The following is a 24906-nucleotide window of genomic DNA, read 5'->3' on the forward strand; positions in this document are numbered from 1 at the left end:
GAACTAAGGTCTCCATGTTTGATCTCACTTCACCGCTTTAGGGCTGTGTTGGAAGCTTTCTGCTACTGTAACAAACACCTGACATAATTAACTTACAAGCAGGAGAGGCTTATTTTGGCTCACAGTTCTGGAGGTTTTAGTCCATGGTTGGCCCTGTTGCCTTGGGCCTGTGGTGAGGCAGGACATCATGGTGGGAGTACAGGGTGGAGGAAACTGATCACTCTATGGAGGCCAGGAAGCCAAAGGAAAGACTCGGGTCCTACCATCCTCTTTGAGGACACACTCCAATAATCTAAGATCTCCTGCTAGGTCCTACCTATTAAGGTTCTACCACCTCCCAGTAGCACCAAGCTGGGGACCTATAGCAAGGGTAATTTAGAAACTTCCAGTGCGTGTGTGTGTGTGTGTGTGTGTGTGTGTGTGTGTGTGTATGTTTGTACAGAACAGTTTCCTCTTGACCAGTTTTTTAGCAAGTTATAAAGAAAAATAATTTCTGGCAGAGGATCCATGTGACTTTCAGGAAATACTGCCTTTTGAGTGGCTTCACAAATGACATAAGGCTGGAAAAATAAAAACAGATTAAAAGTATTTAACATTAGAGGTTCAAAACCACGTTTCTTGAGATGACGGGTACATTTTTGTATCAAAAGGTGCCTTGGGTTCACCAATCAGTGCTCATGCCCTAAAATGAAGAAAACAAAACTCCAAGTTCCCCAACAAATGTTCCGACTCTGTACAATTATTTTGCTTGTTTTGGATTCTGTGTTGGTGGCAGTTTTTTTCCTGAAGAAGTGCAGATGTCTATATGTGGAACCTTTTTCCTAACAAAAAGCTTTGATTCTAGTACAGACTGATTAGTATAATAAAAATCTTCCTTCTGAAACTAAGTAAACTTGGCAAAAGCAAAAATTGTGTTATTTTAAGGTGGACCACTTTAACCACAGCCAAGTCAAGAATAGAATTTGCTAGCCACCCAGAGGTTCCTCTGTGTGACCTCACCCAGCCTCAACCCCTTCCTGCCACCAAAGTATTTTTTTTAATTTTTTTATTTTATTCATATGTGCATACAACGTTTGGGTCGTTTCTCCCCCTGCTCCCCGCTCCCTCCCTTGCCCCTCCTTACCCCTCGCTACCCAGCAGAAACTATTTTGCCCTTATCTCTAATTTTGTTGTAGAGAGAGTATAAGCAATAATAGGAAGGAACAAGTGTTTTTGCTGGTTGAGATACAGGGAGTTGACTCACATTAATTTCCTGTGCTTATGTGTTACCTTCTAGGTTAATTCTTTTTGATCTAACCTTTTCTCTAGTTTCTGGTCCCCTTCTCCTATCGTTCTCAGTTGCTTTCAAGTATCTGCTTTAGTTTCTCTGCGTTGAGGGCAACAAATGCTATCTAGTTTTTTAGGTGTCTTACCTATCCTCACCCCTCCCTTGTGTGCTCTCGCTTTTATCATGTGCTCAAAGTCCAATCCCCTTGTTGTGTTTGCCCTTGATCTAATGTCCACATATGAGGGAGAACATATGATTTTTGGTCTTTTGGGCCAGGCTAACCTCACTCAGAATGATGAGTAGCTAGGATTACAGGTGTAATCCTAAGTAGCTAGGATTACAGGTGTGGGTGACCTGTGTCTGGCTAGCTTAAGTTGCTCTTATGGTGCTTTTTTCCCATTAGGTTACATCCGATTAGGGACTTAAATGTTCTCCAATTCCATCCATTTACCAGCGAATGATAACATTTCGTTCTTCTTCATGGCTGCATAAAATTCCATTGTGTATAGATACCACATTTTCTTGATCCATTCGTCAGTAGTGGGGCATCTTGGCTGTTTCCATAACTTGGCTATTGTGAATAGTGCCACAATAAACATGGGTGTGCAGGTGCCTCTGGAGTAACCTGTGTCACAGTCTTTTGGGTATATCCCCAAGAGTGGTATTGCTGGATCAAATGGTAGATCAATGTTTAGCTTTTTAAGTAGCCTCCAAATTTTTTTCCAGAGTGGTTGTACTAGTTTACATTCCCACCAGCAGTGTAAGAGGGTTCCTTTTTCCCTGCATTCTCACTAACACCTGTTGTTAGTGGTGTTGCTAATGATGCCTGCCACCAAAGTTAATTAGCAGCCTGACCCTCATGGTAGTGTCCCCTGGTGTATCTTCTCCTCTCTCTTCTCACAGTACCAGGGCTGTGTGCATGCTAAGAAACTGCTCTATCACTGCGCTACACCCAAAGCCCAGCACTGAGGATTTGAACTCAGGTCCTTATGCTTGCAAAGCAGGCACTCTTAGCACTTGAGCCACTCACTCCATCAACCCTGTTTCCCTCTGTGTTTCTTTAAAGTTAGCCTTCATTCAAGTCTCTAGTTTGGACTTGTCCTTTAAAAATTTTTAAATGATATTATCATGTCTATTTTTCTTATTCGGAAGATGTTGATTGCTAGTGATACTTTTTTGCTTTATCTAAATATATGTATATACACATTTTAAATTATCAATATAATTCCTAATTGTTTATTGAATATATCCTTTTTTTTTTTTCTGGTAATACTGGGTTTGAACTCAGGGCTTCACACTTGCTAGGTAGGCTCTCTGCTACTTGAGTCACACCTCCAGCCCTTTTGGCGATGATTATTTTAGAGGTGGGGTCTTGCTTTTGCCCAGGTTAGCCTGGACCACAATTCTCCTATTTGTCTGCTTCCTGCCATTGCTGGAATCAAAGGTGCACACCATCATGCCCAGCTTTTTGTCTGTTGAGATGGGGAGGCAAGGGGACAGAGGTTTGAACTCAGGGCTTCACACTTGCAAAGCAGGTGCTTGCCTGCTTGAGCCACACCTCCAATCCATTTTGCTCTGGTTATTTTGAAGATGGGGTGTCATGAAGTATTTACCCTGGCTGGCCTCAAACTTCGATCCTCCCAATGTCAGCCTCCTAAGTAGCTAGTATCACAGGTGTGGGTCACTAGTGTCTGGCTAGCTTAAGTTGCTCTTATGGTGCTTTTTTCCCATTAGGTTACATCCCATTAGGGACTTAAATCAAGTTAATATACTTTAAATTACTTATTATTATAATTATTATTTTGCAGTACTGGGACTTGAACTCAGGGCCTACACCTTGGGCCACTCCACCAGCCCTTTTTTTGTGATGGATCTTTTTTTGAGATAGAGTCTTGTGAACTATTTGCCTGGGCTGGCTTCAAACCTTGATCCTCCTGATCTCTGCCTCCCGAGTAGCTAGGATTACAGGTGTGAGGCACTGGTGCCCGGCTTAAATTACTTAAAATTTTTTTTAGGCAGAATCTTACTGTGTAGTCCAGGCTGGCCTTGAACCTGTGCTCTTCCTGCCTTAGCCTCCCAAGTGCTGGGATCACACTGTGTGCCACCATGTCTAGCTATTCTAAAACATTGTTCTCTGGGTGACTGAGCCCCAGTCTTAAATTTGTAAAACTTGGTAAAAATTGTGAAACATAGTACTTATTAAAAATGCATACACATAAAAGTACAGATTGCCAAATCATTGTAAATTGAACCCACACTTAACCATTACCTTGACTGAAAAATAAAAATGACATCCCCACAGAAGTTCTTGGTATGTCCCTATAAGTCATATTTTATGAGTAGAAAGGTGGTGTTTGTTGTTTGTTTGTTTGATGGAGCTGGGTTTTGAAATGCCTCCATTTTGCATTTGTTGTTTTTGCTCTGAGCCATTCTCTCTAGCAGTCACCTTTCTGTCACCTGGATTCCAGGAATGACAAGACTAAAGGATGAATATCTGTGACAAGTTGAATCTACCCCCCCAGGCACCGATGACTTTCTTATTATGACAAGCTTCCCCCTTCACCAATCCTGAGATCACAGCAACTTGGGGTCCCTGGTGCCTGTCCCAGGAGCTTCACCCTGAGCAGATCTGAATACTGCCTGAGGATGGGGCTGGGCAGGGAAAGCAGCTGCATTTGTCTCAGGGATGACCAGGGTCACAGGGCTCAAGGAGGGGCGTGTGCGCCCCCTAGTGGTCACTTCCTGCCAAGTGCAAAGGGGCCAGGAGAGAGAGGACAGGGGAGGGACAAAGGGCACCTTCAGATGATGGAACTGAAGGTGTAAGAGGAGGGGGCTGAAGTGGGGGAGTGGTGGGAGGGTTAGGGAGCAGCCGGGTGAGGGACACTCAGGAGAAGCTGGCAAAGGGCACAGCAGGACTCCAATCTGTAATCCACTGACATTTGTGGCTGGTCATTCTTGAAATGGGGCTGTCTGTGTGTTGTGGGGTGCTTAGCACCATTTGGGCACTGCACCCACTAAGTGCCAGTAGGACTCCCCGCCCAGGTGTGATAACCAGGTGTCTCCACACACTGCCAAATGCACCTACAGTTAAAGGCCCATGGCTGGGACTCCCTGGTCTACACTGACCTCCAGTAACGACTCAGCAGATGAAATCCTTCCCCTCTTGGCAGAAGACCAGGGTAGGAGGGGTAGAGGCTGGCGTTTCCCACACCTGTGAAGATGGCTTGTCACTCGTCAGTCACTTGCAGTCCCAGGAGAGGCCCATTTAGAGGGGATGGTCATGTGGCAGCTGCACCTCAACAGCGTGGGGAGGGGGCGGTTTCAAGGGTCTGGAACACACTGGTGACCCCTGCTGGGTTATGTTACAAAATATAAAAAAAAATGTGGACTTGGGGAATTCTGTAGACGGGGAAGAGGAAGTGCATGATGTGACCCCACCCATGGCCCCAGACAGTCCCCGGGGCGTCCTCGCCACCTTAGGGGGCATGTGAGCCATGAATGCAGAGTCAGTTCTCTCTGTGGGAAGAAATGTCTTAAGAGGAAAAGCACAAAGGAGAAATTATACACTTTTGAATCAATCCTTAAGTGTGAATCCACCCCAAAGAGACCTAGTGACTAGACAGAGCTGGGGTCACTGCCCCACTGTGGACTGGCAGTGCCTGCCACCCACAGGAGCCTTCACTGCTCCCTCAGTAGGGGGCGGAGAGCAGGGGTGTTTTTAGCATCCTCCCTTTTTCCCACTACCTCTGACTCTGGGGATTCTGTTGCCCACTCTGAATTTGGTCAGTACTGGGATTTGAACTCAGGGCCTCACACTTTCTAGGCAGGTGCTCTACCAGTTGAGCCACTCTGCCAGCCCTGCCCACTCTGGATTTGATATTCACATTAGTGAGCTCCATTCCCTTTCTGCTGTTATGGTTGTGATTGTGGGTGGATTGAACCCAGGGCCTCACACATGCTAGACAAGCGCTACCACCCTACTTCACCCCTTATTTTAATATTTTGAGACAAGTTCTAACTTAGTTACCCAAGATGGTGACAACCTTGTGATCCTCTTGCTTTTCAAGAAGCTGAGATTACAGTGTGGATCACTATGTCCAGTGGTCTGACATCTTTCTTTGTCCCTCATACATGCCTAAGAGCCCCTCATGTGTGTTACTTTGAAGGACACATTCTCAGTGACAGTTTCCTTCACACTGCCTTCAGTAGCCCTCTACCTCGGGCCCATCATGGCTGACTTGGAGTCTGTCAGGTGCCTTCCAACTCTGAGGGGGAAATGTGACTTTTCATGCTGTGTACTGGGATGACAGGTGGAAATGGACAGGGACAATCTACGCCCGTGTGCACAGAGATGATCTGTCGGCTTCTGTGAAGCTTAAATGTACAGAAGTCCTCCTAAATCCACACCGTGTGGACAGCTCTTCCCATGGCCTTCAGAGATAAATTGAAAATCGTAGCATTAATAAGGATTCTAGAAGAAAGACACTTGTATGACAATTACTGATGCTGTTTTCTTGAAAAATCATTCCAGCACGTCCTGTCCATCTTATAGTGAAGCAGGGGAGGACTTCTGTTCATTCACCATCTGCCATGCTGCAGCCTGGGGGGAGTTACTCTGCTCTTCCCCTTAGAATCTGTGGCATGACAGAGGTGGCTTCTGATCCTATACCTAGGGCCAAGGATTGATACCTGCTGTGGCTGTTGAGGAGCTGAGGGTCATTCTTTCTTGCGGCTCTAGAGAATGGAAGGTCACCCTGGGACTGCTCCTGGCCAGGGATGTCCCAGTTCGAGGGCCTCCTAATTGACAGTAGTGGGGCTAGTAATCTGAGTGTCCTGTTCTCTTTGTGTGACCTGATACCAACTGGAACCAGAATCCTGCTTTCCTCACCTTGGGACTCCTTCACAGGCATGGAGGACTTCTGGAAGCTGAACCCCCCACAGAGAGGGGTCTCTTGTGCTCAGCTCATATGGCACTGCCTGGGCCCCCCGGTACCATGAGCATGGGTTCCTTCCTCCACAGATCATGCAGCCACCAACCAATATGCCCCAGACTGGGACCTGCCATTGTGGGAGACCAGTAACTAAATAGACTGAGAAGAAACCTTGATGTGAGCACGGCTCTGCCAAGGGCCTCTTGGCTGATAGGTACGGACTCAACCAAGGGGAAGCAAGGTTCAGCAAACAGGACATGCTGACCTGGTCAGGATGTCTGCAGTAAATGACAACGTACCACAGCTGTGCTGTTCCTGCCACCTATGCGAATGGACCCATGAGAACTCGACCTGCATTTCACCCCACTTTCCCATACATGCTGTATAAATAAGTGCACTTGGAGGTGGAGGGGGTCACCGGCATCTCTCATAAGGAGTGCTGGACCCACCCGATCCTAGCTTTCTCTGTCTTTGTGTCTTTTTTTTCAATTCCCAGTCATTCCCAGTCAGGTCAAGGGACCTGCTCACACTGGCCGTGAGAGTTAGCACCCGAACAGGGACCTGACTATGGGGGAACTCACAGCTCAGACAAGGGGATGCTCTCCAAGTGGTGCGCACCATAAATTAAGGTAAGGGGGAGAGCACAAAAGATGTAGTTGGGTGTAAAACAATGGGACAAAATGGCTCAAAGGAACAAGATCTCTATGTACAAATGCTAAAAGCAATGCTTAAAACCAGAGAAAGCAAAGTTAGGTTGCTTCAGCTTATACAATTTTTAGATTATGTTCAGGACACATGTCCTTGGTTTCCAGAGAAGGGCACTGTAAATCTTGATACTTTGCAAAAGGCGGGAGAAAGACTCTGAGGCTGTTACACAGCTCAAGAGCTGGATGGCATGCCAATTTTTACTTTCAGTTTGTGGAGCTAGATTAGAGACTATTTAGATCCAACTCCCATAGGTAAGTTAAAATTTCCCTCATCTGTGTCAGAGACTGGACGTGCAGGGAGTTTTTCCAGGGTACCTGAGGCCCTTTCAGGGGGACACCAGACTCTAGTAAGTGGGGTGGACTCTATTACCTGTCTGACTGCTCCACCCCTAGGAGACACAGAGCCTGCCTTTAAATATAAACATAAGGCTGAGGATTCAGACACAAGCTCTGACTCCAGTTCTGAGGGGGAAGAAAATGAAGATGCCATGGTTCATCAATTAAAAGAGACCCTTCACTTGGGGAACTGTCCATGGCCCCCAGGACCTGAGAGCCATGGCAGTCCCTTGCAAAAGGCCTTATTACAAGCACAAATGCATGGGGAGGATATGCCAGGCTTCTGTGTCTACCCAGTGGATGAGAAACCTGATCCCAATAATCCTCAGGCATTTATCAGAGTTCATGAACAAGTCTCATTCAAGACCTTAAAAGAACTCACACAGGCATGTACTGTGTATGGCCCTACTGCCCCTTTACTGCTCAATTGTCAGAGCACAGTGGGGGACTCAGCCCTACTGCCTGAGGATTGGATGGGGATTGCCAAGGCTTGTCCAGCCCAGGGAAATATTTATTGTGGAAAACTGGCTACACAGAGTTATGTGGAGAACAGGAGGCTTGTGCTGCTCATGGAATTCCAATTAACTCGGACATGTTACTTGGTAAGGGCCCATTTGAAGGGGTGCTTAATCAACTCCAGTTCCCTGCTTAGGCTTATCAGCAGATAGAGGGAGTTGCCTGCTAAGGGAGATAAGTCTCAATCAATTACTAAACTCCTACAGGGGCCCGATGAGCCATTCCAGGATTTTGTTTCCTGTCTTACGCAGGCTGTGAGGAGAGCAGTGACAGACCGTGAACCTGGAACCATGCTTATCCAACAATTGGTCTTTGAAAATGCTAATAAATATCGTAAGGAGGCATTACATTCCCACAGAAGAAGGGTTTCCATCCAAGAAATGATCAGGATTTGTTCTGACATAGGGGCTCATCATAGTCAGGGGGTAACTCTTGCTGCTGCCCTAAAAAGGTTATCCATCCCTCTAAAAAAGAGTGCAATGGTGCCTGCTTTACTTGTGGGCAGCCGGGACATTTTGCCAAAGAATGTCACAGGGGAACAAGACTCCCCTCTGGTAGGACTAGAGTTTGCCCGCGGTGCTGTAGAGGGAGACACTGGGCAAATGAGTGTCGTTCCCAGACTGACGTTGAGGGCCACACCCTATAGGAATGGGGAAACTCCCAGTAGGGCCCAGCCTGGCCCCATCAAACAATAGGGGCAATCTCTGCTCACCCAACTCCCACCATATCATTGAGGAACTCTTTTGGGCCACCCCAGAAAATGCAGGACTGGACCTCAGTCCCTCTGCTTGATATGTCTTAATCCCTGAAATAGGTGTCCAAGCCATCCCTACAGGGATTTATGGTCCACTTCCTAAAGACACAGTGGGATTAATATTAGGGAGAAGCAGTATGACTCACTGAGGTTTACGAATTCACCCAGGTGTAATTAACCAAGATTGTATGGGGAAACTTAAGATCTTGGCTCAAGCCCCTCAAACATTTGTTGCAATAGCCCCAACTGATAAAATAGCTCAACTGGTTCTTTTTCCTAATATAAAAAAGGCAAGGTGTTAACACCTACTCTTCAAGGAGATAAAGGGTTTGGACATTCAGATTGTGCTTACTGGGTCCAGCGGGTTACTGCTGAGAGACTGGAAATGACTCTATTCCTAAATAACAAAAAATTCCTGGGTCTGCTAGACACTGGCACAGATCTCTTGGTGATTGCATCTTGCCATTGGCCTCCAACATGGCCCTGCATGCAAGCTTCAGCAGACCTGCAGGGGGTGGGGTCAGCCAGGGCTCCCTGCAGAGTGCTGCCACAATTAAATGGCATGATGAAGAGTGACACTCAGGGTTTTTTACACCATGTTTTAAGAGACCTCCCAGGAAACCTGTGGGGAAGAGATGTTTTACAAGGGATGGGAGCCATACTTTGTAGTCCCAACAGCGTGGTCTCCAACATGATGCTACAACAGGCCTTTGATCCTTGTAGAAGACTGGGAAAAACCCAACAGGAAAGGTTATACCTATTGATAGCAAGAGACACCTCAGGCACACCGGATTAGGCTGCTCCTCTAATTTTTTAGGAGGGGCCCTGGTTAGACAACAACGATCCTCCCCAACAAAGGACAGCCACTCAGATTACATGGCTGACCAAAGAGCCTGACTGGGTTGACCAGTGGCCCCTAATGGGAAAAATTGGCTACAGCCCAAACACTGGTTGAGGAACAGTTACAAATGGGATATATTGAGGTCGCTCACAGCCCTTGGAACACCCCCATATTAGTAATTTAAAAAAAGTGGTAAATGGCATTTATTACAAGACCTCAGAGCAGTAAACAAAGTGATGCAGCCCATGGGTGCCCTCCAGTCAGGGCTTCCATCTCCGATAGTCATTCCCTTATAAAATTATTTATATATCATAGACCTTAAAGACTGCTTTTTTACTATCCCACTCCATCCAGAAGATAGGGGGAAATTCACATTTTCTTTGCCCTCTATAAATCACCAGGCCCCGTACAAAGATAGCATTGGAAATTCTTGCCACAAGGGATAGCCAATAGTCCAGCTATGTGCCAAGAATTTGTTGCTGCAGTCCTCGAACCCCTCCGAGAGAAATTTCCAAAAGCTTATATCATTCATTATATGGACGATATACTGATTTGTCACCAAAATGAAACAATTTTACATGAGATATTGGCTCAGTTGTTACACACTCTGCCTGCCTGGGGGTTAGTTGTTGCCTTGGAAAAGGTGCAACAGCAGTCTCCATTTTCTTATCTTGGCCACCTCATAGAAGGGTGCACTGTCCACACTCAAAGGATGGAAACTCGTAAAGATGATTTAAAAACCTTAAATGATTTTCAAAAGCTTTTGGGAGACATTAATTGGCTATGTCCTGCTCTCAAGTTAACCACCACAGAACTTTCTCCTCTTTTTAACATACTTAAAGGAGATAGCAATCCCTCATCTCCCAGACAATTAACCCTGGAGAGATGACAGGCCCTGCAAAGGGTAGAAGAGGCTATTCAATAAGCACAATTAAACTAATGGGACCCACATCAATTGTTACAACTGCTAATATTACCCTCTCCCGGTACCCTCACTAGGGCCCTTTGGCAACAACAGGGAATAATAGAATGGATCCATCTTGGACACTCCCCATCAAGGCTGATTGCTCCCTACTATGGTTTGGTGGCGAGGATAATTGGGCAGGGATGTTTGCAGTGTGTACAGCTGTGGGACAAGAACCAGGCTTCATTACAATCCCATTTTCTAAGGAACAACGGAATTAGCTTTGGCAGTTTTCAGAAATGTGGCAGAACATGCTGGCTAATTTCCCTGGACAGTTAAATGAACACCTTACCACTTCCAAGCTTCTGCATTTTGCATCAACCCCTTCCTTTGTGTTTCCATGTTAGCTACAGGAAAGCCCTATCCCTGATGCCCTTACTCTGTTCACAGATGCATCGGGGACAGGGATGGCAGCTTATTATTCTGCAAAGGGCCATAAGGTTGAGCAAATGTCTTTTTTCACTGCTCAGTGCACTGAGCTGCAGGCTGTCATCATGGCCTGCTGTGATTTTCCCACTGAGGCCATTAATGTTTCTACAGACAGTGCCTATGTTGCAGGAGTACTGTGTGCCATTGAAACTGCCTACATTGGCCATACCAATAATGAGGAACTAGTCCATCTGTTTTGCCAGTAAGTGGTCTATCTTACAGGCTCGCCACCATCCCTGCTTTGTGGGACACTTACACTCCCACTCCGGTCTCCCAGGTCCTCATGCTGAGGGCAACCAAAATGCAGACAAATTGGCTTCTCCTTCTCACCTTTTGGGACATGTTAACCCCTGTGCTTCTGGTTCTGCTGTCACACAGCTGTTCAGAGTCTTGTGCTCTATCATCAAAACTCAAATGCCCTTCATAAACAGTTCCATCTTACCAGAGAACAGGCCCAACAAATTATTAAAACCTGCCAAACCTGTGCACAACACCTCCCCTTTCCATCAGAAGGCATCAGCCCTTGTGTATCTGGAGTACCTGGCAGATGGATGTAACTCATATACTGTCCTTGGGGTGCCTTCTCTTTGTATGCGTCACCACTGACACCTATTCTGGTTTCATTTATGCCTCTGCCGGCAGCAGTGAAGCCACCAAACATGTCATAGCCCACTGCCTGGCTACTTTTACTATCATGCGTAAACCTCACCAGATCAAAACAGATAATGGGCCTGGGGACACATCAGCTGCTTTTCATACATTTTGCCAGTCATGTCAGATACTCTGTTCTACTGGCATCTCCTATGATCCAAGGGACAAGCCATTGTAGAACGAGCCCATTGCACCTTGAAATTACAATTAGAAAAACAAAAAGGGGAGATACTCTCTCTCCTGCCACCATGCTAAATAAAGCTCTTTACACCTGGATTTTTTTAAATTGTACAAATCAGGAATTAACCCCAGCGGAAAAACACTGGGCTGAGCCCAGCAAGGCCACCTTTCTTTGGAAAGATGTGTTACCAGGCATATGGGTAGGCCCCAGTCCAGTGCTAATGTGGGACCCTGGGCTTGCTTGCGTTTTTCCTGAAGGTGCTGATCAGCCAGTGTGGGTGCCGTCTCACTTCGTGAACCCTTATGGATCCACTCACCCCACGAATGAAGAAACTACGACTGACGGATGAGGACAAGACAGAAGAGATGGAGAGATGATCCGAGCCCCCAAGGAAAGCAGAAAGAAGAATCGTCTCCTGAAATGGAGGTCAGTGATGCCAGCGCCACCCCAGGGGAGGACCAGGAACTATTTGTCTTGAGCAGCCCAGAGAGCAGGTCCATCCTTTTGGGGACAAATCAAGTGCCTGACAAAGATGGCAAGTGATATGGTCAGGGGTGCAGGGCTGACAGACAGCTCCATGGCTTTTTTCTTGGCCATGTTGGCAATTACCACCCTACAGGTAGGTGGCTCAGTGACCCAAACTCAACAACACTGGACCTTTATACCTCACCCACCTCTGGATGGAAAGGACCAAACATACAGATTTACACCAATGGTTCAGAGTTGGTGGGAGGCCACTCTAATGGGCACATGACTCCCGCCTTCAGTTCCTGTAATCTCACAGGGCGATCCACTTCAGTGCCATTATGCTTAAGCTCATTGCAATGGTGCCTTCCTACAGCGCCCACCTGGAGGAGTGCTCTTCTGTGGAATGGCACCCATTACATAGATGAAAAATTAGAATTCCTGAGCTTCAATGCCACTGAGCAGTAAAATGCCTACTACGTTACTATACTTATTCAAAATACCACATATGCCCTTCAACAACAAGTGTCTAGAGATGAAAAACTTGATGTCCGCTTAAACACCCTGGAGGCTGCTCTCCTCGCTATGGGGGATGAGCTACAAACTATGAAATTCAGACAGGACCTCCTATGTCATGCAGGCTTCCAGCATATCTGTATCACTGCTGCTCCCTACAGTGAGTCGAAGTATTCTTGGCAGAGCATCAAAGCTCACATAATGGGAGCCTGGGAAAACAATGATACCTTACATTTGCAACACCTCAGACAACAGATACCGGCAATGCAGAGAGCATATGACCAGGTCATTCCTCCTGCCGACATGGCAAAAACTATATTAGATGAGCTGCAAGGTTTTAATCCATTCAGTGTCCTTAAACATTCCTTCTGGTACCTTACAGGAATAGGAGTCTTGCTACTAATCTGCTTTTGTACCTTTTTAGTCAGATGCCGAGCAATCCAGAAACAGGTCCTTGGACTAAATATCAGTCTGCATCAAGAACATTTAAGAAATAAAAAGGGAGGAGATGTGGGAGACCTGTAATTAAATAGACTGAGAAGAAACCTTGATGTGAGCACGGCTCTGCCAAGGGCCCCTTGGCTGATAGGCACAGACCCAGCCAAGGGGAGGCAAGGTTCAGAAGCCTGCCTTGCAAGAAAAACAGGACATGCTGACCTGGTCAGGATGTCTGCAGTAAATAACAACATACTGCAGCTGCGCTGTTCCTGCCACCTATGCGATTGGACCCATGAGAACTCAATTTGCATTTCACCTGCTTTCCAGTACTTGCTGTATAAATAAATGCACTTGGAGGTGGAGGGGGTCGCCGGCATCTCTCATAAGGAGTGCTGGACTCTCCCGGCCCCAGATTTCTCTATGTGTCTTTTTTCTCAATCCCCAGTCACTCCCAGTCAGGTCAAGGGACCTGCTCACGCTTGCCGCTTGCCGTGAGACACCATCCCTGCTCATAGGACACTTGGAGGCACTTAACCATGAGTCAGCTCCAAGGCCGTGATTAAGCACCAGGGCCTCCATGCTGAGGCCTCAGGCCATGGGGAAATGAGAGACCAGGCGTGACCAGATGCCACTTCCTTTTTTTTTCCTCTCCAGAAAAGCTGGCTGCATCCCTCCTGGAAAGGATCAGTCAAGTTCTTTTTTTTTTTTTTCATTTTTCTTTTATTATTCATATGTGCATACAAGGCTTGGTTCATTTCTCCCCCCTGCCCCTACCCCCTCCCTTACCACCCACTCCGCCCCCTCCCTTCCCCCCACCTCAATACCCAGCAGAAACTATTTTGCCCTTATTTCTAATTTTGTTGTAGAGAGAGTATAAGCAATAATAGGAAGGAACAAGGGTTTTTGCTGGTTGAGATAAGGATAGCTATACAGGGCATTGACTCACATTGATTTCCTGTGCATGGGTGTTACCTTCTAGGTTAATTCTTTTTGATCTAACCTTTTCTCTAGTACCTGTTCCCCTTTTCCTATTGGCCTCAGTTGCTTTAAGGTATCTGCTTTAGTTTCTCTGCGTTAAGGGCAACAAATGCTAGCTAGTTTTTTAGGTGTCTTACCTATCCTCACCCCTTCCTTGTGTGCTCTTGCTTTTATCATGTGCTCATAGTCCAATCCCCTTGTTGTGTTTGCCCTTGATCTAATGTCCACATATGAGGGAGAACATACGATTTTTGGTCTTTTGAGCCAGGCTAACCTCACTCAGAATGATGTTCTCCAATTCCATCCATTTACCAGCGAATGATAACATTTCGTTCTTCTTCATGGCTGCATAAAATTCCATTGTGTATAGATACCACATTTTCTTAATCCATTCGTCAGTGGTGGGGCATCTTGGCTGTTTCCATAACTTGGCTATTGTGAATAGTGCCGCAATAAACATGGATGTGCAGGTGCCTCTGGAGTAACAGTCTTTTGGGTATATCCCCAAGAGTGGTATTGCTGGATCAAATGGTAGATCGATGTCCAGCTTTTTAAGTAGCCTCCAAATTTTTTTCCAGAGTGGTTGTACTAGTTTACATTCCCACCAACAGTGTAAGAGGGTTCCTTTTTCCCCGCATCCTCGCCGACACCTGTTGTTGGTGGTGTTGCTGATGATGGCTATTCTAACAGGGGTGAGGTGGAATCTTAGTGTGGTTTTAATTTGCATTTCCTTTATTGCTAGAGATGGTGAGCATTTTTTCGTGTGTTTTTTTGGCCATTTGAATTTCTTCTTTTGAGAAAGTTCTGTTTAGTTCACGTGCCCATTTCTTTATTGGTTCATTAGTTTTGGGAGAATTTAGTTTTTTAAGTTCCCTGTATATTCTGGTTATCAGTCCTTTGTCTGATGTATAGTTGGCAAATATTTTCTCCCACTCTGTGGGTGTTCTCTTCAGTTTAGAGACCACAGATGCCACTTCCTTGAGAGCCCATGGTGAGACTTAGGAGTGTGGAGGCCATGGGAGATGAAGCCTCTGATGAGAAGGGGGTATCTCTGTCCCTGTGGCCAAGCCAGGCCTCTGAATAGAGTCCTCCTTCCTGCAGCTTCAGTGTCTGAGAGGATGAGACTGACCTGGTCCTGACAGGCAGCCTTCCCTGGCTACTGCAGTCTGCTGCAGGAACAGCACCACCCCAGGGCCACGTCCTCAGCTGGGGAGCTGGGGAGCTTGTAGAACACCTAGGGTCTCCTATTCCCTCCAGTCCATAGCAGGAGACACCTGGCAGCTCATCTGCCCCTGAGGATGCCCACCCTCTGCCCTGGCTCCTGACTCAGGCCTTCTAGGCCCAGCTGGATCCCAGCTGCCTCACCATGCTGAGCCCTGATGCTGCCCACAGGGATCATGGACCTGCCAGGCCACATCCTCCAGGTCCAGCTCAGAGGTGGGACAAGTCCCAGTCCCCAGATGATAACAAGAAAACAAACATACACTAAGGCCAGTGGAGAGGCAGTTAGGAGGAGGGATAAAGGGGTAGGGATGCAAAGAACCCATCAGTGAAAACTTGTCCCAACATCTCAGGTGCCCATCAGCAGGGGACTCATTCCCCCTATTGTGTGAGAAAGGGATTCAAGGTTCTCAGTTTGCCCACAGCAGCCCAGGAAAGTGACCATATCATATCTGTTAGAAGGTTCTAAAAATGTCTCCAGACTGTCAAGATGATTTGGAAATTGAGTCCATTTGAAAATGATTTAACAATGTGAAAAGAAATCAGGCTGGAAAGCATAGTTCAAGAGGTAATGAGTACATGCTTAGCAGTGTGAGGGCCTGGGTTCAATCCCCAGTACTACAGAAAGAAAGAAAAAGAAAGAAAGAAAAGAAAGGAAGGAAGGAAAAGAAAAGAAAAGAGAGAGAGAGAAAGAAAGAAAGAAGAAAGAAAGAGGAAAGAAGGGAAGGAAGGAGAAAAAGAAAGAAAAAGATAAATCAGAATAAACAAAACAATCTTGAAAAAGAAAAAGGAAACTTTCAGACACATACATGCTTACTTGAACACTTACTACAATGCTACAGTAATTAAAGTGGTGTAGAACTTTCACAAGATTCTCATACAGACCAAGGGAATAGAATTGAGCGTGCAGAAATAAAACCGCATATGATTTTTGAGGGGTTAAGATAAGTTAATAGGGGAAGAATAGCCTTAAGATACTGGTCCTAAGATGGCTGGATAACCACATGCAAAGAAAAGGATTTTTGGAACCTTCCATTTCAGTGCTTAAACCCATTTTTAAAAACTAGCAAGAAAACATAAGGCAAATCTTTGAGACCTTGGATTTGGCTGTGTATTTTTTTCCCCTTTAGGCAGCAGTGGGGTTTGAATTGAGGGTCTTGCACTTGCTATACAGGTGTTCTACCACTAGAGCCACGCCCCCAGCCCTTTTTGCCCTACTTGTTTTTTCTTTCTTTTCTTCTCTATGAAATGTCAGGCTATACACCGTTCTTACCGCCCACTGGCTTCTGAAAACTGAGCATAGAAATAGCCATTTGCTCTTTGCCCTGATATTTTCTTTAGTTATTTTTGAAATAGGTTCTCATGTTTTCGCCTGGTCTAGCCTGGACAGTGAGCTCCTATTTACACTTCCCATATAGCTGGATGACAGGCACGTGCCACCCAGCCCAGTGGTTATTGCTTAAGAAAAGGTCTCATGAACTTTTTTCCTGGACTGGCCTCAAACCATGATCTTCCTGGTCTCTGCCTCCCAAGTAGCTAGGGTATAGGTGTGAGCTGGCAATGGATCTTAGATACAACACAAACTTTTTTTTTTTGGCAGTACTGGAATTTCAACTCAGGGCCTCATGCTTGCCAGGCAGGCACTGTACCAGTTGAGCAATCCACCAGCCTATCATGTGTCAGGCTCAACTGGTAGAGCGCCTGCCTGGCAAGCATGAGGCCCTGAGTTCAAACCCCAGCACACACACACACAAAACTCTTGGACAACTAAAGAAAAATAGATAAATAGTAAAAATTTTGTGCATCAAAGCAGATTATTAAGAAAGTGAGATTTTCTGGGGAAAGCCACTATGGTGGGTACCAGTGAGGTCCTTGCTGTTGTTTCCTGGTTTGGTACTCCCAGGCTCAGTGGCCCAGGCATGAAGACCATGAGGCAGAAACTCACCAAGTTGCATCTCGGCTTCTTCTGCAACACTGTCAGAGACAGGTGTTGGATGGCACCTCCTGTCAGGCGGTACTCTGGGCCCAAATCCAGCTCCAGGAGCAGCTGACACACTACCTGGAGGTGTGAAGACGGGGAAACACTGGGAAAGGACCCATGGGGGCAAAACCGATTGCACAAAGATGTTTGAAAATCGTTTCCATTTTAAGGCTGCAGTGAGTGGGTCACAATGTCTGCTTCCTGTGTGATGACACAGGATCCGAATTTGCCTGTGAAAGTGAAGAAAGGCCTGGGTTCCTCAGGTTTTGCACAAACCCTGTCCCCAAACAACTTCCTTTGTTGAGCGGGAGAGTCTGGTCAGCTTGCCTCGTGCAGCCAAAGGGAGCAGGGTGAGTGAAAACCCCGAGAGAAGAAGGAAAAAGTGCAAAAAATGAGTGGCCATCCCTCGTAGCTGTTTGGAGAAAAAGAAAAACACAGAAGGCACGAGATCACCACCCATGTCCTTCCTTTGAAGCCTTGGGGGGAATAAAAGAAAAGCATCCAGAACAGAGCTACCGCAAAGGTACTCGCAGAGAAGCAGAACACTGAAGGTCAAGGACTCCTTCGGCTACTTGTGAAGATATTCCAACGTGAAAAATAAATTTATTCTTAACACTCTAGAAACACTGACCATGAAAAAATGAATATTGACCCATATGCTTTTGTCAAAATTATTTAGAAAGTGAACAGGATAAAAAGAGAAAAGGAAACAGCTACCTACATTTGAAAGAAATGATTTGTGAGTCATTCGTGTGATGTAGTTTTATGTCGAGAACATACAAGAGTGGTTCTCTCAGCAGCAAAGACAAAGCCTCATTTCGAATGGGCAGAAGAGAGCTGGCCAAGTGGCTCAGGTAGCAGAGTGCCTGCCTAGCAGGTGTGAAGTCCTGAGTTCAAACCTCAGTACTGCCAAAAAATAAATAAAACAAGTAAATTAAAAAATAATAAAATGGAGTCAGACACCAGTGACTCAGATCTGTAATCCTAGCAACTCAGGAGGCAGAGATCAGGAGGATTGTGGTTCCAAGCCAGCTAGGGTAAGTAGTTTGTGAGACCCTGTCTCGAAAAATCCCTTCAGAAAAATGGGCTGGTGGAGTGGCTCAAGGTGAAGGCCCTGAGTTCAAGCCCCAGTACCACAAAAATAAAATAAAATAAAATAAAACATGCAGAGGACTTGAACAGCTTTGTCGGCAAAGGAGATGTACAATGGCTGCTAAGTAGAGGAACAGATGCTCAGTGTCACTGGTCACGATGGAAATGTGAATTAAAGTCACAGTAAGCTCTTGTGCACACCCACAGAGTTTGTGTAACAGTTTTTTTTTGTTGTTGTTTTGCAGTACTGGGGCTTGAACTCAGGGCCTTCACCTTTAGCTACTCCACTATCTCTACTTTTTTTGTGTGTGATGGGTTTTTTTGAGATAGGGTCTCGAGAACTATTTGTCTGGGCTGGCTTTGAACTGCGATGCTCCTGATCTCTGTCTCCTAAGTAGCTAGGGTTGCAGGCATGAGCCACGGGTGCCTGGCTATATAATAGTTTTTAACAAAAGTTACTAATGAGCCTGGGAGGGTGTGGAGAATCAGCCTCTGTGCTTCACTTGGGGAACAGGAAACTCTGCAGGTGCTATGGGAAACACTTAGGCAGTGCCTAGCAGAGCCTCAGAGTGACCATGTGCCCAGCGTCCCGCTGCTGGGTACAAACTCAGTAACAAGTGACCCTTGCAGTCCAGTGTCACTGCAGCCTCGTTCACGACATGCAATCTGTGCAACACCCCCGTGTCCATCAACAGATGAATATGTGGATAAACCTGGCGCATCAATACACTGGAAAGGCAAGCAACCACAGAAAATAAAGTCCCCTGCATGCCACAGCGCAGGTAAGCCTGAAAGCGTCATCCCTCTTATTTTTTGGTGGGACTGGGATTTAAACTCAGGTCTTTGTTCTTGCAAAGCAGGTGCTCTACCGCTTGAGCCACACCTCTAGCTCATGTTGCCCTGGTTATTTTGGAGATGCGGATCTCACAAACTTTTCCTGAGCTGGCCTCGAACCGTGATCCTCCCCATCTCCCAATTAGCAAGGATTACAAGCGTGAGCCACTGCCTCCCAAAACCATTATTAAGCAAGAAACAAATGGCACGTGTTTGTATAATTTCATTCACATGAAACGCTGAGATTGGCAAATTCGTAGAGATAAGAAGTAGGGTTTGCAGGGACTGGGGGTGTGGTCATGAAGAGATCAAGTGGTGAAATTTCTGGAAGTAGTAGTCATAGTTGTACAGTTGAGTGTAATTAATGGCATTTATCTGTATGCTCAAAATAGCAAGATAGCACTTAGGCTGTAACTATCTTACAACAATTAAAGGCTTTGGGGAAGGTGTAGGACACACAGCCCTTTGGTCAGACTGTTCTCATTGTACTCACATGCAGACCCCTTGGGATGTTTTGGGCAAAGAAATCCAAGGATTGAGACAAGACTGAGCAGCCAAGAGCAGACACAGCCCCCAAGCCAGTGCCTTCTCCCATAAGTCTCAAGAGACATGGCCGAAACCTTGGGGACAGATGGCTCCTCCTGCGGCAGCTCATCCCTAGGCCGGCCACAGTTCTGACTTTGGACCAGGGGTCCTGGGACAACTCCTGTTGACTACCCTGCAGTGGATGGAGTTGGGCAGCCTGGGGACCCGTAGTGAACAGAACCTGGGGTGATGGGCCCTGCAGGGTGGAGGGCAGAGCCCCCCACGCCCAGGGGTCAGGAAGCTCACACCATTTGGAGCCTGGTCACCATCCCTGCTGCAGCCCCTGACACTGGCAGCATTTCTCCTGATGACCTCCAGGGGGCGACGTCAGAGCACACAGGCAACACTCAGCATTTAAACCCCTGAGACATGAACTTGGCTTTGACTCAGCAGGGGGAGATGCAGCCTGACTTCCATCCCTTGCTCCAACAGACTCTACCGGGTCCCTCCCACGTGTGTGCCCTGTCCTGCCCGTTCATTCCTGGGCCTTGGGGGACCCTGCTCTGCCAGATGTCCCTGTGCAGCCCGCACCATCTTGGCATCACCTATGGGAAAGCAGAGTGACCCCAGAACGCGAGGCAACCAACTATGGTCAGCACTGTGTCCAGCTCTCTCTGCAGATTTTATTCACTGGGTCATTCTCTTGGTAGGCCACCAAGTCTATTTCCTTATTGCTTGGTTGGGTGTTTTTGGTGCTCTTGGAGTTTGAACTCAGGGCCTCACATTTGCTAGGCAGGAAGTCTACCACTTGAACCACTCTGCTGGCCCTTTTCTGGGTGGGTATTTTTGAGATAGGGACCACCAAACTGTTTGCCCAGGCTGGCTTTAAACCCCGATCCTCCTGGTCTCTGCCTCCTGAGAAGCTAGGATTACAGGCGTGAGCCACTAGTTCCTGGTTCTTTTCCTTGTTAATCAAGAAATTCTTTATAATAAGCCTTCAAAAATTCTTAATATCATGATGACTGGGTTGGACCATCCTCGTTCTCTAACAGGCACTTGACAGAGTGTGGCACAGGTTGCAGGGGGGATGTGAGAATTAGAGCAAGTCAGGGTTTCAACACAAAACTCAGAAACATGAAACAACTGTTGGCAGTGGCAGAGTTGGAGGACATGGAGATGACAACACAACACACTACTCTCGGACTCCAGTGCTGTTGTTTCTGGTCCCCTCCCTGCAAGGCTCTGGAACAGAGTTCTTCTGTTTTCTCCTTTTAGCAGAGGGAAACAACCCAGGTCTCTCTGTGGGAGAGGGGTCATCACAGGCATCGTGACTGGAGTCCTGGTAAGTGTGGTTCTAGTGGCCGCATTGGCCTATTTCCTGCTCCTCAGAAGGACTGGCAGGTACTGAGGCTTCTCCTCACCTGATCACACCCCAGACTGACCAGGCAGGAAGGAGACCCCATCCTCAGGTTCTTGGCCTGGCTCCCGTCCCTGTTCCACCGACTCCTCCCTCTCCAGCTACTGACCCTGGGCTGCTTCCTTAATTGCTTGCTCCTCTGTTAATGGCATAGGGACTCAGCCCAGGCTCTGTCCTAGTCCCTCACACAACAAACCTATAGTGCTACCTGAGGAGTCAGTGCTCAGCAAATGCCCCTCCCCTGTGTGTTTCACCCACCTCCCAGGAAAGGGTCACAGCCCAGGACCTGGCCAGGGTCACACAGTGTGACTGAAGGAGCCTGGACAGGCTGGGGGGGGTCAGCGCCCCCCATGGCTGCTGTGCTGCCCACAGCCCCTGCTAGGTGAGATGCAACTGCCAGGGCCCAGCCAGGACAGCAGGTCCTGAATGTCCTCTCTCTGGCCAAGACAGATGGAGAGAGAAGCCAAGGCCTTGTCACATTTCAGCGCCTCCTTGCCTGAGCAGTTCAGGAAGAATCACGATGCATGCAGCTCCCCCAGGGTCCTGCCCACACATCTGTCCCTGCTCTCCCTCCCAGGCCTGGAGCCTTCCACTAAGTCAAACCCTCAGGTTGCCTTCTTTCCTGGGCCCTCAGTCCCTTTCCTGGGTCCTGGGTCAGTGTTTCCTGGGTCTGCATCTGCCTGAGGAACCTTCTCCTCTGGCCCAGGATGGAAATGGATTCTGAAGGTCTTTGCTAGTTACCCTTTCCTGGCCCCCTCCTCCTACCTCAGCTAGAGGTGGTGTTCACACCTCTCCTTCAAAATGGGAGTCCCTGTTTTGTCCACTGTCTGCTCCCAAACTTGTGACCTCTCCCTGCCCCCTCATTAACAAGCCTGAGTTTTTCTAGGGCCCCCATCATCAGAGAGCAGTAGCACCCAGCATCCATACCAGATGAGTGCTCCTTGATCCCATGTGTGACTGGAGCCCCCACACTTGTCTATCCTGCCAGTCACCCCTCTGGGGTCTGACCCTTTCCATGGAGCTTCACAGAGCCTCTCAAAAAACACTAGGCATAGTGTACTCCAAACTCCAGGTCAGCACAGACCTGGAGACTGGACCCTTGGGATCCAGTCATGGTTACCTCCTCAGCCTCAGTTGGTCACTTGACTCTAAAACCTTGGAGAATGTCTCCCTGAAAATGTTGTGACATCAGAGGACCTCCCACAAGTTCTCCTGTAGGAAGAGCCCATACCTCCTCACACCCTCCTGTTAACTCATGTCTGTACACCTAGGTTGAGGACCCTTGGACAGCTCCATATCTCTAGTAAGCCTGTCCCCTTCCCCTTCACAAAGGGAGCCCCAGCTGTGTGGGCTCAGGCCAGGGTGCTGTCATCCCCATGGTAATATAGACCCACTTTTCCCCTGTATTAGGATGGTGTTAGCCCAGCCATGGCCAGGACTAAGCCTTTCTGCAGGGTCAGGATCACCCTCACCCAGTCTTGACCCCAACCTGGGTGACTCTGACCATCGGAGAGATCCTCTGGAGACCAGCAGATGCAACCTGGGCTCTGGGAGCATCAAATAGGTGTCCTGGGACAAGGAGTGTCTTGGGTGGGTGCAGCTAGGACATTGAGGAGGAGTCATCTGGGTTGGAGGATGGTGTGTAGGAGCTAGAGCTGTTCACTCCTGAGGGGAAATGGGGAAGTAGAAACAGGGAAGTAAGCTCTGTCTGTTAGAGACCAGAACCTTCCAGGCTTTATCTGGAACTTGCTCGCTGTAGCCTCAACCTGGGTGGTCCTCCTTCCCTATCCCCTGCCATCTGTTCTCTCTGCTCCTCTCGGCCCATCTTCCTGGACCAGGGGCAGATGTTCCCATCTGTCAGGTGAGTGTGAGAGACTATGCTCTGGTGACACTGACCCAAGTGGACCTAGACCTGCCCCCACCCCACACCTGGCTGAGCTTGGAGATTCAGGAAATTGTAGTAAAAAGGGGATGAGGAGATGGTGAGCAGAAGAGAGAGGGTCCTGGGAACTAGGAGCCCTAAGCACAGCCAGGCCAAGGCAGAGAACAGCCTGGGAGGGACAGGGTCTGGGAGATTTGGACCTTATTCTGAAGAGGACACAGGGCTCAGATGCCTCTTCATTCATTTTACAGGAATTACTAAAATGTGATGTGAACATTTATGATAAGATCAACCACAAAGCACATGTGACTTTTAACTTTCCTCTAGAAACTTCTTCCTATGGGTCAGGGGTTCCCCTACAACCTCAGACTCTAGCTTGTGGGCCAGAGATGGAGGCTGAGCCCTAAGTAGTCTGTGACTTGAGGAGGAAGTTCTAACCTGGATCTCTAGAGACCCAGACAGGTTGACCGTGACTCTGGATGGGACAGACTAAGGCCACCTGTCCTACATAAGCGGGGGGATTCCATGAAAAGTAAATGGTGCCCATTTGGTATCGCCTGGAAGGAAGCTCAAATAAAGAGACCCTTTCCTTCACTGGCTCTTTCTGTTCTCATGGGAACTTCTCTGAGCAGAAATTCACCTAAAATTCTGGTCAGCTCTCTCCTGTATCACACAGGGGAAACTTCGTCTCTACATTGTTACCACAAGCTCTGTATTCCTATGATACAGGAGCTGGGAGGTAGGAGCCAGGGTTAAAGCCGGGGTCCCTGCACAAGGAGGGGTGAGATTCCCAAGAGCCCTGCAGGCTGTAGAGGGCTCAGAGGTCCCCACCGTCCAGAGACTCCTCAGGGTAGCTGGTCCTGGCCACTGAGTGTCTCCTCTGCCCCAAAGACCAGAGCCCAGGACATCATGGGGACAGAGAAAGTGGCTGTCAGAGAAACCATTAGAGGACAGACCCAGGCTCAGACCCCCCAACAAGGTCCTCCAGGCACTGCCTGGAACCTTGGCCCTGTACTCACCATCTTTTCCCACTCTGTGCTTGACTGGGCCTCACTGGGCCCAGTCTCTTCTCCACACTTAAGCACCCAGGGCAGAGATGCAGGGCTTGCTGGGTGACCTTCCCTGGATCCATGGTGATGGGACAACGTGTCTTCTCCTGACCTGGTCACAGGATGTCCACCTGCAGCCTCCTCCACACACCTGGGCCGCTGCTCCCAGTCCTTCTCTGAGTCCCTGAGCAGGGAGATGGCCTCAGGTCTCCTCACTCGGATCAGGCACCACATCCCACAGACAGCTCTCGGGGATGATTCCCTGGGAGTGGGCAGAAGGAGGGGAGCACAGAGACTGGCTGGGGCCTACTGGGGAAGATAAGATCCTGAGAGGGAACATCGGGCTTCTTTTTGGAGCCTCTGGGGAGGGGACATGAACAGTGACACAGGATAAGACACAGGAAACTCTTAGTGAACAGGAATTGGAAAGGAGGGGAGGAAAAGCCTTTCCAAGTTGATCACTGGCAACTATATTTCCACAATTAATATGATCAACTATGTAAGGTGTTTCACCAAATAAAAATATAACTGGAACATTGACATGTCCTTAATTTCTAACTACAGAATTGAGAGACCCTTCCAGGAATGTGGGGAGGGGGATTAAAGGAAAATGGTTGAGGGGGTGAATTCAAGTATGATATGTTTGGTATATTGTAAGAACTTTTATAAATGCCACAATGTACCCCCACCCAGTATAATAATAAAAAAATTGACAGAGCACTGTCTATGCAGAGCCTTGGGAACCCTGGTTCATCATCCATAGGAACCTGAGCCAGTGCCAGGCACTTGACTGCAACAAAGATGAGACCAGTCCCTGTCCTCACAGTGCTCTTGTTCTAGTGGGTAGGAAGAAAGAGCAGCAAGGACATCCAGAAGGTGAGGTCAGGGAGTGACAAGAGCCACAGGGACAGAGCAGGAAAAGGCAAGAAAG

The 24906-nt window shown here is 47.7% G+C and overlaps 1 protein-coding gene across 1 annotated transcript in view; it reads left to right on the forward strand.

Moving 5' to 3' along the window:
* The first annotated feature begins 21394 nt into the window (after positions 1-21394).
* Positions 21395-24906, forward strand: part of LOC109688527 (cell adhesion molecule CEACAM5-like) — a 72900-nt gene continuing 69388 nt past the window's right edge. The window contains 3 exon segments of the mRNA XM_074057345.1: positions 21395-21426; positions 22804-22905; positions 24739-24851. Coding sequence (XP_073913446.1) covers positions 21395-21426; positions 22804-22905; positions 24739-24851 — 247 coding nt within the window.

This window comes from Castor canadensis, chromosome 16 (assembly GCF_047511655.1).
Source record: "Castor canadensis chromosome 16, mCasCan1.hap1v2, whole genome shotgun sequence".
Taxonomy (NCBI): Eukaryota; Metazoa; Chordata; class Mammalia; order Rodentia; family Castoridae; genus Castor; species Castor canadensis.